At 39.5% G+C, this 14,812-nt stretch overlaps 1 protein-coding gene across 3 annotated transcripts in view; it reads right to left on the bottom strand.

The window, feature by feature from the left end:
- EPM2A (EPM2A glucan phosphatase, laforin) overlaps window positions 1–14,812 on the bottom strand; it is a 41,352-nt gene that overhangs the window by 21,516 nt on the left and 5,024 nt on the right. For all 3 annotated transcript variants that reach the window (XM_065835814.2, XM_071806381.1, XM_071806382.1), the window contains one exon: window positions 5,160–5,334. In XM_065835814.2, coding sequence (XP_065691886.1) covers window positions 5,160–5,334 — 175 coding nt within the window. The remainder of the gene's footprint in view (window positions 1–5,159; window positions 5,335–14,812) is intronic.

Below are 14,812 nucleotides of genomic sequence, written 5' to 3' on the forward strand. Positions count from 1 at the left end.
AAGACATCATCACCTCTTCTCTTAATTCATAACACAGGCATAAAGCATCAGTTCAGCTTTCTACTCCAGTAGCACAGTTCACTGCACTCTAGGGGGTTTTTGTGACAGCTTCCTCTGTAAATTCCTCTGTAAAGCTTTTTTGGTAACTCAGTAATAAAATTAAAAAAAAAAAAAAAAAGGTATTTTATTTTGTGAACGAATTAAAAACAGTAAGTCAGAAGAGAAGAGTAAAAATAAAGTGCGCTCTCTTGTATTTTTCCCAGTCATGTAATTCAAAGGTAATTTTGCCATCATACTGAACTGAGATGAACATTATTCATTAATACAGGCTACGGATGTGATATAAGGTCAAGATGAAGACACCTAGCCCTGGCTATCTACAAACAGGTGTCTTTAGGCACAGCAACGCTCAATGCAGTGCCAAGGACAGCTTCCCACTGACTTCTGAGACATCCTATAGCATCTGGAACATCTGGATGGGGCGAAAAAGATATGGTCAAAGCGCTATGAAAAACCCATGTTCTTGTAGTGCAGCAGATGGAGGCCAGACAGTAAACTGTAGAGCATGTCAAATGACACTAGACATCAACAGCCAAGCAAGCAGACAGGATGTTTAAAGTGTCATTATAAATCAATAGAGATCTCATCAGCATCATCAGTGGAATTTGGAGACCAATTCAATTCTTCAATTTGCTCTAAAGCAGACATCTAGCTGCCAGTGAGCTGAATTGCTGTAAACAGACATATGAATTTAGTGGTCTTAATCTCAAGCTGAGGCCTACCACAGATGTCTTTAAGTATATCTTTTAAATTCATCAGTCCCAGCAGAGCTCTAACATTCAAATAGGAATAACTGTGACTCATTGACCCAAATAAGTTAAAAGAAGTTACATTATTTCCCTTCTCCACTGATTCTCATGCAAAAATATACTCAACCAGCTTCTTGTTTTCCATCCCAATGAAAGATGCATGTCAATCAAGTAAACGCTCATTTTCTTCACAGGAGAATTACTACAGACAAAAGGAAACTCTGTGCTCATCAGCAGAATACTTACTGCTTTAGTGCCTTGAAAAGGTAAATAAGGAGCATCTGGATTTTGCCCTGGATGATACCCCATCCACTCACCTAATCCACATTAACATATTAGTACAAGTCAGGAGCACACTTTCTATGAGCCTGTCCTCATCATCCCCACTTGACACTTAACTTGGGTTATAACCTACATTACTATGGCAGTGCTGAAGGAAACTGTCTTACCAACAATCTACAAAGCATTTGTAAAGACTACATCATAAATTTAGTTTAATTTGTAACCATCAAGAAACAAACAAACAAAAAGAGTATGTCCAAGCACAAGGGTTTATTTTCTTTTATCTTTTGCTTTATTTTGTCTTATGGAAGAAATTAGGGACATAAACACTGATGACAGCAACACATTCATCAACTTCACAATTTCTTGGATTATATCCAGTTACAGGAACATACCACTCACTCCATAAACATTAAATATTAATATTTAATGTCCTTAAAATCTTAGTGCAAAAAGCTACCACAAAAATTGTACCTCAAAAAGTTGTTGTCAGGACCTATGGCTACTCTCAAGTAGTGACTCTCCTGTCACATTATATCACATTTAAAATGTATTGTGTATTTTCCTCTAAAATGTTTAGCGGCCATAACAATACTTACCTAAATATTAGCTCTCATTATTGTCTGAGGAATTCACTTACATAACCCAGTTTAGCTGCATTGTACATGCAAAGCATGTAAAAATATATTTTTCATCATATTTAGGGGATATGACCCACAAAAAGCACACACAATGAATAAAACTAGAGTTATGAAAACAGTAAATTTGAAACACATTTTATTCAAAATTAGACACCGTAGCTGACATCAAAGTATATGTCCTAAAATGAAGAGGTGATGGTCATACAACATATTCTAATGAGTTGGTACAACTATGGGAACTCACTACTTATCAGGGGTGGATTTGAGAACCAAAAATCAGTCTGAAAACAGAAAACCATAATTGGATAGCTTTTATTCTCAGTGACATTAATTCCCATTGCACCTAGTTCTGCCATCAAGCATCATTGTCTCCAACATACTATTTAAGGGTTTTGTCATTTCGGATGTCACTCCCTCTCTTGCTCTTACGCAATGCCTTTCTTCTGAGAACTGCAGAGGTTTTTAATATAAATAATAAGGTATATAACACCTATGAATTAGGAAGTTCCACCTTTCACAGAGGGAACTGAATACAGCTAACAAGCCCCAGATTTACACATTTTCTGAAGTCATCTTCTCCTTGAAAATATTACAATAACTCTAATTTGCTTTGGAAAATTACCCTGTCCTAAGTGAGCTCTCCTGCAATTTGAAGGCATCTTACCACAGTAATGTCTCACACGAAGGAGAAAGGGACTGTAACTTTTTTTCCCAAATAGATTTTGGTGATATGTGTCATTATATGTCCAAAACAAGTGAATATTAACATCATGGAGGTATCGGACATGACTGTGTCACTGCCTGCGAGCTCCATTTCACACTTTAAAAAGTGAATTGAAATCCTGCTGTGCTTAAAAAACGCATCATATACTCTCTGATCTTCATGACCAACACAAAGTGAGTTCTGTAAATATATGTTTAAACATAAATTCACTGATTCATGAGCAAATACATCCATACTGAATAAGAAAAATCTGATTCCTCAGAGCATTGCCATCAGCCTCAGCATGACTCAAAATGATTTTTGGCAACAGCAGGAAGCAGGTTCTTCTTATCCTGCTGCAGCCCATTTAAAATTTAAGCACATGTTTTATGAAGAATTAAGGTGGTAGCAAAGCTTAGAATAACTATTTCTAATTTTTGTGATTAGACAGATGACAGTCAAGTAAAATGGGTCCAAGGCCTCATGTGGGAGCCCATTTTGACAGAGATAAATTTTCCTCTCCAGCTAATCTGCACATGGAACCCCTATTAAGTGGAGCAACTCAGAGTAAGGGGCTCACAGCAAAAGTTTTCACTGACAAATCACTTCCTTCCAGCTGCCACCATTCTGTAAGGATCCTACGGCTCATGACAGGACTCAGAATTCGTGCTCATACAGCTCCCTGTGGTACTGCTTCCTCCATTACAGCATGGAAATAAGTAATCTTAGCTGGATAACTACAATTCAATCCTACACTGAGCTTTCAACCATATAGGCAGGGGGACTGGCTCTTTGCTTCTGTTTTGGTGGGGGTTTTTTGTGTTGCTGCTTTTTCTTTATTTGTTTCTTTTTTGGTGACATTAAACTCCATAGTACTCTTCTGAATCAATAAATCCACTACAAAATAAAGGCATTTGCATCAGATCCCTTCAGTTGCCCTGCCAAAAAAAAAAAAAAATAATAAAAAAAAAATTTTAATTAGCCAGTATTTTTGGGCTGTTGTGTTATAACCAGTAGAATGGTGAATATGCCCCTAACTGTTAATAATTAAAAAGTCATTTAAGTCTGCATATCTTCAAAGTATTAAAAATAATTATGCAACGGGACTGATATGGGATATGCTCACTTAATATAGCTCAAAGAAATGAGATAAGAATTACTTGCTGAAGATGTACATATAAGGTTACCTTGCAATGAAGGTATGTGTGTGTGTGAGGGAAACGGAGGAGGGGATCCTCATCTGGAAAAGACCACACAGCTCAGAAAATTTTCTCCAACTATTCTTTAGCGGAATCTGTGCTTTTTACCTAATCTTAGAAACATATAGTCACACAGATAAGGCAATATTAAATGGATCACTGCTGCCACTGGAAAGGAAGATAAGTTAGCCTTTGGTGCTTTGATATTCACTTTCTGACAGCTGTTCTCTCTCACAGACTTCCTCTGCCAAGCAAAATGATTTGCGATTGACAAGTCTGTACTTTGGAATAAACAAGATCTTTTCTCTGATAGGGTGCTGGAAATGGATGCTTAAGACAAGAAAACAGTATAGTCTGTCAGGAATATTATATAGCTTAAGGCAGTCCCAGGGAAAAGGTACGAAGCACACAAATACCTAAAGTTTATGGATTCCTACTATTCCAAAAGATACCAAGAGAAAAAAAATCTTTCCCTCATACACTGCAACTCTGATTAGAAAAAGAAAAGTCTGCTTCTTACTCCATGAGAGGGTGGAGACAAAAGGGTAGAAAGAGGAAACAAGATGGTGAGGTTGGAGTACCTGAAACAGTAATCTGGAGAAATTCACACAAAGCAATGCTAGGACCTAATGAAAGTACAAGGTGGTTTGATTTCCTAAAAAAATACATATGCCTGTGAGACCACTAACTGCTGGGTAAGCAACACCAGCTGCACATGGCATATTGGGGCTGCAGCATCCACGCAACAGTTATCAAACAACAAATTTGCTGCCACATCCATGACTGGAGATGAGGAAAAAGTTACAAGTGGTCCCAAATTCCTCAGTGCCACTTCGTTAACCACCAGTGCTAAAGGTGTATCTTTAAATACAGCCTGTGCTCTATTGGCAGCCCTAACGGGTGGGTGCCGTCTTTAAGCTTCACTGTCTCCTAAGTCAGGCCAGGATGCTTCACTGGTGGGGCAGTGGACTCAAGTGAAAACCAGATCAGTACAAACATTTTAAGACTCGCTTAAGTTTTAGTATGTTTTTAAAATGCACGCACAGAAGCAGAATTAATCTCTAACAGCTGTCATTAATTGCAGTTGCTGGCACACATAAGCAATAATGTGATGCCCTAAAGTTCTGGTGCTGCAATATGTTCTTTTTGTTTCCAAGGAGATGTTCTTCAGCAAAATAATCCCAAACCAGACACATTACATACATGTTTATTTACATGTGTATGTGGACAAGAATTTGAAAATAACAGTTCCTCATACATTTATCCATAAATTACCACTAGTCATTTTCAGATGTGGTGCAGCTTAACACACTTGTACATGCTGCAGGTATCCTTAAACTCAGAATCTCTCCTCCTTATTGCCAAAAGCGACATTTAATTGCAAAGAGGTGTCGACCATGTCTTAAACTTTACCGTTACATACATACTACCATTCACTTCAAACTCAAACTTTGCTGACATCATGTCAGTACAGATTTTCTCTTTGAATACTTGACAACAGCCAAGTCCTGAACTTTTCTTTTACCTGGAGTAATGGATAGCTTGATGTCCTGCAATATTAAAATAGAAGTCAGTTGTATGTTTCATCTCATCTGTATGTCCAGAGACTTCAATCCAGTGTGCTATTGGGAGGCAGTAAACTCCATCTACTACATTGCTCTGGTTATAAACACAAATTCGATCATGATGGGGCCCATTACCTAGAACAGAAGAAAAGACAGTTGTGGGCTGCATATTTGGAAAATCTTCCAAAAGATTTACAGGAGCTGTGAACTGAGTATTTAAGGCCAGGAGTGATGTTTGCTGCCTGTTCAAACTGCATTTCTCTTGACACATTATTAACACCTGAAATAGCTCTAACAGAACCACTGACACAGAGCAAATGTTCAACATTAAAATAAATTTTTGCAAATTATTTAAAAAAAAAATTAAAGCTGTGTAAGTCTCCCAAATCATCAGCTGTGGCACTTAAAATTTCAAGAATAATGAACTTCATTTAAGTTCCTCATTTGATGTCTGATAATCTGTGAACTCAGCATTTAATGTTCCTGGTGCGTGACCTCCCTCTTGAGGGGCATAGCGTGCTGTGGCCTGAGGCCAGCCCTGACAGGGCACAGCCAGTGTCACTGTCCCTAAGGCTCACACTAAGGAAATTGCCCAGCTACGAGAAAGACCTTGGAGAAAGCACAGAGTACAGCCCTGCAAGATCAGAAAGGTCAAACTGCAAAGAAAGATTGGACTGGGAACACTGGAGTTGTTACCAGCTTAAGGATTCAAAAACACCAATGTGGAAAGGCATCAGATCCTGAAAAAGAAAAGCAAGCAGGAGACAGGCAGCAACCTGGCAGCAATGAAGACCTGTTTCAGGGAGAAGGATGGTCCTCCTCCACCTCACCCACAGCTGCCTGGCCAGCAAAGACTCTCTGGGTGCTCTGCTGGGGATGGGATGAACGCTGATGCCCAGCCTGGGAGCTCATTAAATCCCACCTGTCTTTTATGCTTGCTAACCAATAAACAAGCACTTTGTACTCTTCAGATGCACATGTCTTGCTTAGAAGGTCTCTTCATATACAGTGAAATTGCCCAAAGTGACCCAGAGAGACAGTCATATATATAATGCCATGCAATCATGATTACCTAAAATAGCTTTGTCTAAAGTAAGAAATTTTTCTTACATTTTTCCATTATTTAATATCCATTATCCCTTCTTCTCTTACAGCAATAGTGTGAGCTTTAGTACAGAGAACCGATTTTTAGTACCATGCCAGAGTAAGCAGTTTGGATTGAACCGGGTCACGTCATCAGTCAAAAGGTTATCTAGCCTCCAAAAATTCAGTACATGTATATTCTCCACCCCCATCATTTTCACATACTTATTGTAATACTAATTGCCATGTAGGAATTATTGTGCAGATTAGAAGTGACCTGGTCTATGCCTTGCTTTTAATGTAAGCCTGCTATACATTATTAATTATATTAGAACATTTCTGAGCAGAATTATACCCGAAGGAATATCCTCTATTTCACACTGCACGTAAATGCATGAGCAGCTTCTAAGCACCACATTTAGAGAAACTTGCAAGAGCAAGAGCATTCTGAAAGATGTATTAATGCAATGATTAGAGAATAAGATTAACATTTAATAGTAAAGCTCAATCAATCTCCTTATTTCCAGATGACATGCAGTACTTTCTATCGTAATTATGAAATATTATTTACCAAAAAGAAAATCTGAGGCAGAAAACTATTTCCTCCTTCTATATTGCTGAACCATGATGCATCAGATGCAATGGTATGACACAGCTTTTGATACAGCGAGAAAGATCAGCTCCTGAAGCTACAAATATCACCACTGTATTTTCACCTCACATTTCTAATTGTTTACACATTCTTACCACTTTAAAAAATATTTGAAGACAACAGTACACATCAACAAACAAGACAGCATAACAAAACCTATGGATGTTTATGACACTTAATTGACTTCATGTATTTAACAAAATCTTTACAATTACAAATAACGCATCTGGCCTCCCCCATTTTACCCTGTGACAACTGTCCGCAGTGGTGTACATCACCATGGCCCTGCCTGGCCATCACAAGGCTGTGTCTGATCCTGACCCCCACCCAGCCATGGACTGACATCCCATCCCAGTCTCAGCCTGTTCCCATCCCCAGGGAAGTGCCCAATGCCCAGGGATGGGGCTGCCCCAGTGCCCCAAGCTGCTCCTGGCTGCCACCCTGTGGGGTGTCCCTCCCCCAGCACTCCAGCGCTCATGGAGTCACCAGCCCTCACTGCACACTGGTGGTTTTGGGCCATATTCTCAGGATCTCTAGCTCTTTTTCTTCTCCCAGCCCCATGCTTTCTTGTACATGGGCACCCCATGCTCCTGACCCTTGCTAATATCATAATTCTGCCAAGGATCCCTACAAGAACCTGTCTTTCCCCTTAGTGCTGGGTGACACCTTAACACACACACTGGCTCCCTCAAAGGCTGCCCCTCCATTGCTCACAGCTGTTCCTCCTCTCCCATCAGGGATTCTGTGTGAATTTTTGCCATCACAATCTATGATATCCCTCTCTTGCTTAATTTCTCCTTTCTTCAAGCCAACAGTCAGTCCTATAAGACAACGAAGCCTCACTCTTGTCTTCATGATCTCAGTTGTGTACCTCCTGCTTTCCCATTTCCAGCTGCTGCTGCTGCTTGAGGCACATGTCCCATCATTCACCAGTTTTACTGTCCATCTTCTCCTCCAGCTTTAATTCTTGGCTCTTTTTCTCCTTCCTTTTCTATCATCTGGCTTCTTAAACGGCAGTAACCCCCTTGCCTGGTAACCTTTTCACCTTCACCATCATTCATTCCCTTACCTGGCCTGCAACACACATGAAGGCAGGGCCAAGTGTAAATTGCCATGAGACATTTGTTTCATTTGCTCCCTCAAACAGATTTTGTCAAATCTCATTCTGAAAAACTTCCTTCTCTAATTGTTATTTATCGCTGTTGATTCTTCTGCACCACTCAACCTCACCTTCCCGCTGTGGCGTACAGTCAAACTGGAATCTCAAAAGGAATGTTTCCATTTTGGCTGTAATACTCAGGTAAACAATAACAGCCTGCATTCATAACATTTTTCATGAGAATTGCACAGCTCTTTACTACTCCTCACATTTTATAGTGGCCTATGAATGAACAACCTTCTCATTGAAATATGAAGTCTGTGCAACAGAATGCATATAAATATATATTCAACATATGTATATTCATGTGTGTATATATATATATTCATGTATTTTTTGTTCAACAAATACAGTGATATAATTTCAGACAGGAAGGGAGAGTGCTACCATCTCTAAGAAATACTGATCATATTGAGCTGTTCAGAAAGCTGAATTCTCTATTCACCTTGCAAGAGTTATGAAACAATCAGGATCTCACTACCCAAGTAGTATCCAAATGATACACAAGTGCTTCTCACCACAGTCTTCTTCACAAGACACATTTAACAAATAATGTTCTCGGAGAGTTTTTCTATCAGTTCACATCATGCTTCTGCTACCGCAGTATGTCACAAGAAAACCGTAATATTTTTGATTCCATGAAACAACACCACAAAGAAAGTTTCAGAACTAGAGGCAGATGACAAATTGGAGGAGCAATGTAGAACTCATCTATAATTTAAAGTTGCTATAAAAGAACTACAGACTGAATTCTTTGAACTTTTATCTTTCAGAATCATTTAATACAAAAAAAAATAAGTCAGCCAATTAAACTAGTTTTCATTCAAGGTAACTGTTCATAAACTGTTTCAAATAGAAAACAATTTGCATCACTTACATGTTCTGTTATATATTTGCAGAATGTATAGGGCTAGGAAAATAGGCATAGCTTGGGTGATGAGCAGAAATCATTAACTGGATAACCTTCAGTTCTTCTTTTTCCATCCCTGTCTTTTTAAACCTTTTCTCATGAGTTTCCTCTGTCTGAAGTAAGGTGCATCAGCCTCATGGTATGAGATAAATGCAGGCAAAACATGACTTAGTCTCATCTTAGCCCCTCTATCTCTGCTGGTGGAGCAGGCTCCTTGCATCTCCTTTGTGGTAGTCACAAACCTCTGCCAGACTCAGCTGAGCTGGCCCAAGGCTTCTCACAAGTACGGGAAGAGTTCACACGAAGAACGAAAGTGCTTCCAGTCAGAGCCAGATAAAGATCTGGCACACCAAGTGAAACATTCACCCTTCCCTCCCTTGCAACAGGCCAAGCAAAGTCCTTTCTGGACTTGGATCCCCAGAGCACAGGGACTTTCCCACGCCCAGCACGCAGCAGGGTGTTAGCTACAGGCAGCCACCAACAGCACCACAGACCAAAGACCAGCACTTCTTTGGTCACTCTCCAGTCCAGGGCTGCTGGTATGGTGCAGCTGGTTAGTCTGGGAGGAAACTGAGCACCTAATGAAGGCAGTGGGATCAAGCTCATCAGAATCTGATCCCTCTCAGTGCACCAGAAATGTGGTGCAGCCCTTTCTACTTTATTACCTTCTGCTCAAGCACCACAGACAAAAAAATAGAGGCCAGTGCAGAGAGACATGCCATGAGACTGCATGTATGCAGAGCGTGGACATGTCTGCTCATGACTGAAGCTGTTCATACCCTCACAACATCCTACTCCACTTGGATTTCCCTCACGGGTTATAGTTATCTGCTTTATCTAGGAGGCCACCGCACCTTTGGATCTTCTCATTGACTTCCTAAGAAGTTAGACTCAGCAGCCTTTCCTCACAGAAACTCAGCTTTATTAGCCACTTCTTAAATGAACAAAGCATTCCAGAAAGTAAATCACCAAAATGGAAAGTCTAGCGCTGAAGTTTAGTTTCCATATCTGAAGCTCAGAAAGGTCCTATCTACAGCTGTCAACCACAGCTGTCACGGTGCCTCAATATCACCACCTGGTGTGGCACAGAGAATGCCCAGGGTTTCATTTGCTGCAATCCAACATGCTTCCAAGTCCACAAGTGCACATCATATCTTTACCAGCAACAATGTGTGCACCACCAGCCAGCTCCCTGCACACACCACTCACACAGAGATGGAACACCTGGAGGACTTCGCATCCCTGTGACAAGGTAGGTGCTCCAGACTTGACGAGGAGGGAAGCAGCTCACAGCACATCAGTGCTGAGCTACGAGGCAAATTCTCACCAAAAGGAACTCTTCAGGGCAGAAATTGTTCATGTAGATGTATCTGTCCCCTTACACTAGTCTCTCCAAGTTTACCCAAACCTTGTATGAACACTTTGAGGTGTTTTGAATCATCCCCCCTGATTCCACCAGCCTCCAGAGTGGTGGAGTCACCACAGCTTCCATGTAAGCACCCTGCTCAGATAGCAGCTGGGTGTCCCCTCACCAGCATTTGCAAGGCAGCAAGAGCAGAACTCCCACGTTGCTCCCAGCACACACCACCAGACCACTGGGTAGGCTTCCAGGTACTTATCATATGAAATAAACAATTATTTGAGGTTTTTTTTTTTTATATAGTCATGAAAACATAGTGCAGTCTTAAAGATTTGGGGGATTTTAATAGCATTTCAACATTTGTGTTCCTAGAGGCAGCAGTAGAGCAAAGAAAATCAAATCTGTTTTCCGCTCGCCTGTTCATCTTTGCAGAAAAGAAAACAAGCACAAACGCCCTCTGAGACGGGGCAACACACAACAGGAAACACATTCTTACAGTCCAAACCACTTCTAAATTCATATTTTTCTTAACCTTGTTTTCATTCATATTGTGCCAAGTGGCAGAAGACTGGTTTAATTATTTATTTTGGGGATGCAAACATGCAATCATGTGAAAACATGTAAAATTTAACCATAAAAAAGGTAAGTTAAATATCTGAACAGTACTGATCTTCCTGTTAATTGATCACGTAGAATGTCCTAATTAAAGAACAAAAGGAAGAGTTTATTAGAAGATACAGGTCCTATTTTAACCAATAGGGTAACACTCTTTCCTTCAATAAGGTCCAGAATAATTTTATTTAAATTCCATCTTTGTGCCTCTTCACAGCAAAAATGCTTATCTGAAAGAGAAAAGTAAAAATAAGTTTCTAGGCATTAAATTACAAAGTTCACCATTGCTTTTGCAACCCAGCTGTTGCTCTCTTTACCATGGATGGTTGTGCAGTGGAATCCACTGATGCAGGTAGGGAACTGCTGGAGAACAAAGCCAGCAGCATCCCTGCTTACAGCTCAAGCCTCACAGAGGGCTCTCAAAATCTGCATGACTGCACATATGGCTCCTGGTTTAATGCATATAAAGGATGATCAAAGTGGAATACGAAGGAACCTGGATGCACAACCTACCAAAAAAAAAGACGAAAACCAAAGATCTACATATAACTGACAAATGGCACTGGCAAAAGACAGACACAAGAATGAAAAAAGGAAAAACAGATGAAGATACAGTAAGCAAGAAAAAGACATCCAAAGATCAAGGACTGGAAGAAGACAAGCAGAGACCAGAAGAGGACCTTCTGCAATTTGATCTAATTACACGCAGTAACAGGATACAAAGAAAAACCTTCAGTTACTATTTTATTATAGCTGTACTGAAGAGATTAAAGAAGTACAATCCAACAGTCTGCCAACAGCACAGAATCATCTTGACACAGAGGACAACTGCACACAGATTGCATAATGTTCTGGAAGAGTCACACTGGTGAAATTATCAGCTTGATCTTAAAAGGTAATGAGCAAAATCTGGGTCAATGAAATTTCTCAGTGCTATTAAGTGTGGTGAACAAAAAAAACATGAATGAATGAAAAATAATAAGATCACCTCTTTCACTGTCTCTGCAGAGTTCTTTGCAGCAAAGACACTTGGTGTACTGCTCAGCCACAGCTCTCCCAACCACCAGGTGACTGCACAGCTAGCTGGAAGTTTTCATTTTGTTTCTGTTTTTCCCTGTGTGAGGGAAGGTATGTAGAAACTCCAGGGTACGGCAGCAGTTGTCAAGGTGCTGTGTGTCTCATCCCTGCTTTACCCAGACCCTACACCACAGGCGTGCAACTTCCAAACCTCCAAACCCCAGCAAGGTCAGCTTGTTTCTCAGTTTGCTGCTGCCTTTGAAGAACCACAGGACTACTTAGATGACCTTAGATACGCACATTAGCTTCAACAGCAACAAATAAATCCAAACAGCAAGCAGATTACCTACTTACAAATCAGTAAGGGCGAAGACTTTTTTAATCTTTGTCATAAATTTTGCATGAACCAGCAGGCTTTATGTGTCATGTCAAAATTTTGAGTATGCCTAAATATTATAAGTAATTACATTTGAAATATTAAACAAGGTCCTTTAACAAGGTAAATGAACATCTTCCCCTGGACGATTTTAATAACATCATAAGCGCTATAAACACACTAGGGGCAGAGGAATGGGAATGGTTTGGGGAACAAAAGATTTTTTTCTAAATGGTAATAGAACAACATGAACCAAAGGAAAACATGAGGGAAAAAAAATCTCCAAAATGAAGCATTCAAAAGATTAAGTACTTGCTCACTTCCTAATCTGCCATACCAACATGGCAATAAAGAAAAGTCTCAAGTCCTGTTTTGGATCTGATTCTCACAGGTAACTGAATTTGCTATCGCTTGATGTCATTATCAGACATTACTCTAATTGGACTTCCATCACTACATTTACAATTTTCAAATTTACTTACCCTTTACATCAGATTTTGTCATGAAAGTTTCCCTGATGCCTAACTGGCTAAATGAAATTCAATCTCTGATGCCTTGAAATAGTCTCAGTCCCACCAAGCCTGAATTGTTATTGATTGTTAAAAAACAGAGGTAGGTAAGGCTGAACTCCCCTCACTGGAGCTGAGCGAGGTCAGGTATTTTGGCAGTTTTAATCTGCCACAGGCTCTTAGACTGGAGTCCCACCTTTCTGAAGTCTCAACAAAACTGCTGAATAACTGCCCTTTGTTCTTACACCTCTGACAAATAGTGCCAAATAATGCATTTGAATTCTGTATGTCATGTATTTACCCCTACCAGCATGCTTAAAAAAAATATAGTCTGCTTTTTAATGCTGCTTTTTTTGCTGTCCACAAACCGTCTTCCCTGTAGATTCTGAAAACAGTAGATTAATTTGTATTATTTAAATACCTAATGTAAGAAAAATTGTTAATTTACCACACCTAGTTCACTAACTCCTTCTTCATAACTGCTCTGATTTTTCAGAAACGTTTCCTTACATTTGCCAGACCAAAAGAGATCTAAGAAGCAGAAGACCATTTGTATCATACACTGCATGTTTATTTTCTGAGACTTAAACCAGCCCATTCCAACTCCTCATTTGGTAGGGCTGATATATATATATAACCAAGGAAATAAGTTTTAATTCTATTAAAATTTGGGTTGAATTTAACATTTGTTAGTATATTAGTCTACTTCTAAGAGGATTTTTTTTTAATTTTTTTTAATTATGGCAGAATTAGAACTAAATGGTTTACAAGAAAGCCCTCCTCAGCACTTAATGCTGCTAATGAACAAAGCTTTTTTCAATTTTTTAAAATCAGATATGAGAAAATAAGAATTTTCAAAGGCAACACTAAAAAATGTGTTTTCTTTCTCTCTCCAGGTCTGCTTAGGCACAGGTGTTTCTCAGTGGGACCTGCTACTGTACTAAGAGTTTTTAACCAAATGCCCAGTCTAATGGTGTAGATTAAGCCATAGAAAAGCAACTAAAAGGGAATTCAGCTTATGTAAAAAAGAGGTTATTCTCAGACAGATGGTGGAAATAAAAATAAAGGAAATGCAGATGACAGAATAATGGCTGATAGCAACAAAATGTATAATGTAATAGTCTTCCTGACTGCTTTGAAACTCTATGACATTGTACTGTGTATTACCAATTGTTACTTTCTACCACACCAGAAAAGACTACTGAACTACAGGCAGGAAACAAGTTACACCAAAACAGTAACCATGGAAAAAACTTAACCAAATTATCATCCCAATTGCTTCGCACTATTGAAAATAAATTCTTGACCCATACTGCATGCTGCTGTCACTGGGAGGTGAGGGCAGGGAATGAAGTAGGGGATGGGAAAAACAGCAACTAAAGTATCTGCATAAACAATGCATTTCTTGTAACTTCACCATTATAACCACAAATGCTTTAATTAGGCTCTCACAGCAGCCAGAGCTGGTCCCTGATTACCTGTGGGTTGGAAATGACACATATTAATACCTGCCGAGTCCAGAGGATCACATGTGTACATATGTGGTTTTATTCTTCTAATTTTGCAGCTTCATGGGCAACTCTCTGTTGGTTTATTGATCTCCAGTAGTCTGCTCTGTATAAGTTAGTTAATGCTGACATATACACAGAAGTAATGAAAAACTTGCTACTAATTACTTATATCATAATTCATGCTAATTATTGTCTTGTGGGGGTTGAAGAACAAAATGCCAGGAGCTATTACACAGAAGTTTCTCTCCATTCCTTAAACAGCTGTAGATTTCAAAGCTACCACCTTTTACTTGTAAAGATTCCTCACATCTGAAAGGAGTTACGGCATCTAGCGTCATCTAGAAAGCAAGAGCATTGCATGAACAAATTCATATTATGCACAATTATTCAACTAACAACATCCAGTTGTGCTTTATTTTCCTTC

Source organism: Patagioenas fasciata, chromosome 3 (genome assembly GCF_037038585.1).
Source record: "Patagioenas fasciata isolate bPatFas1 chromosome 3, bPatFas1.hap1, whole genome shotgun sequence".
NCBI lineage: Eukaryota > Metazoa > Chordata > Aves > Columbiformes > Columbidae > Patagioenas > Patagioenas fasciata.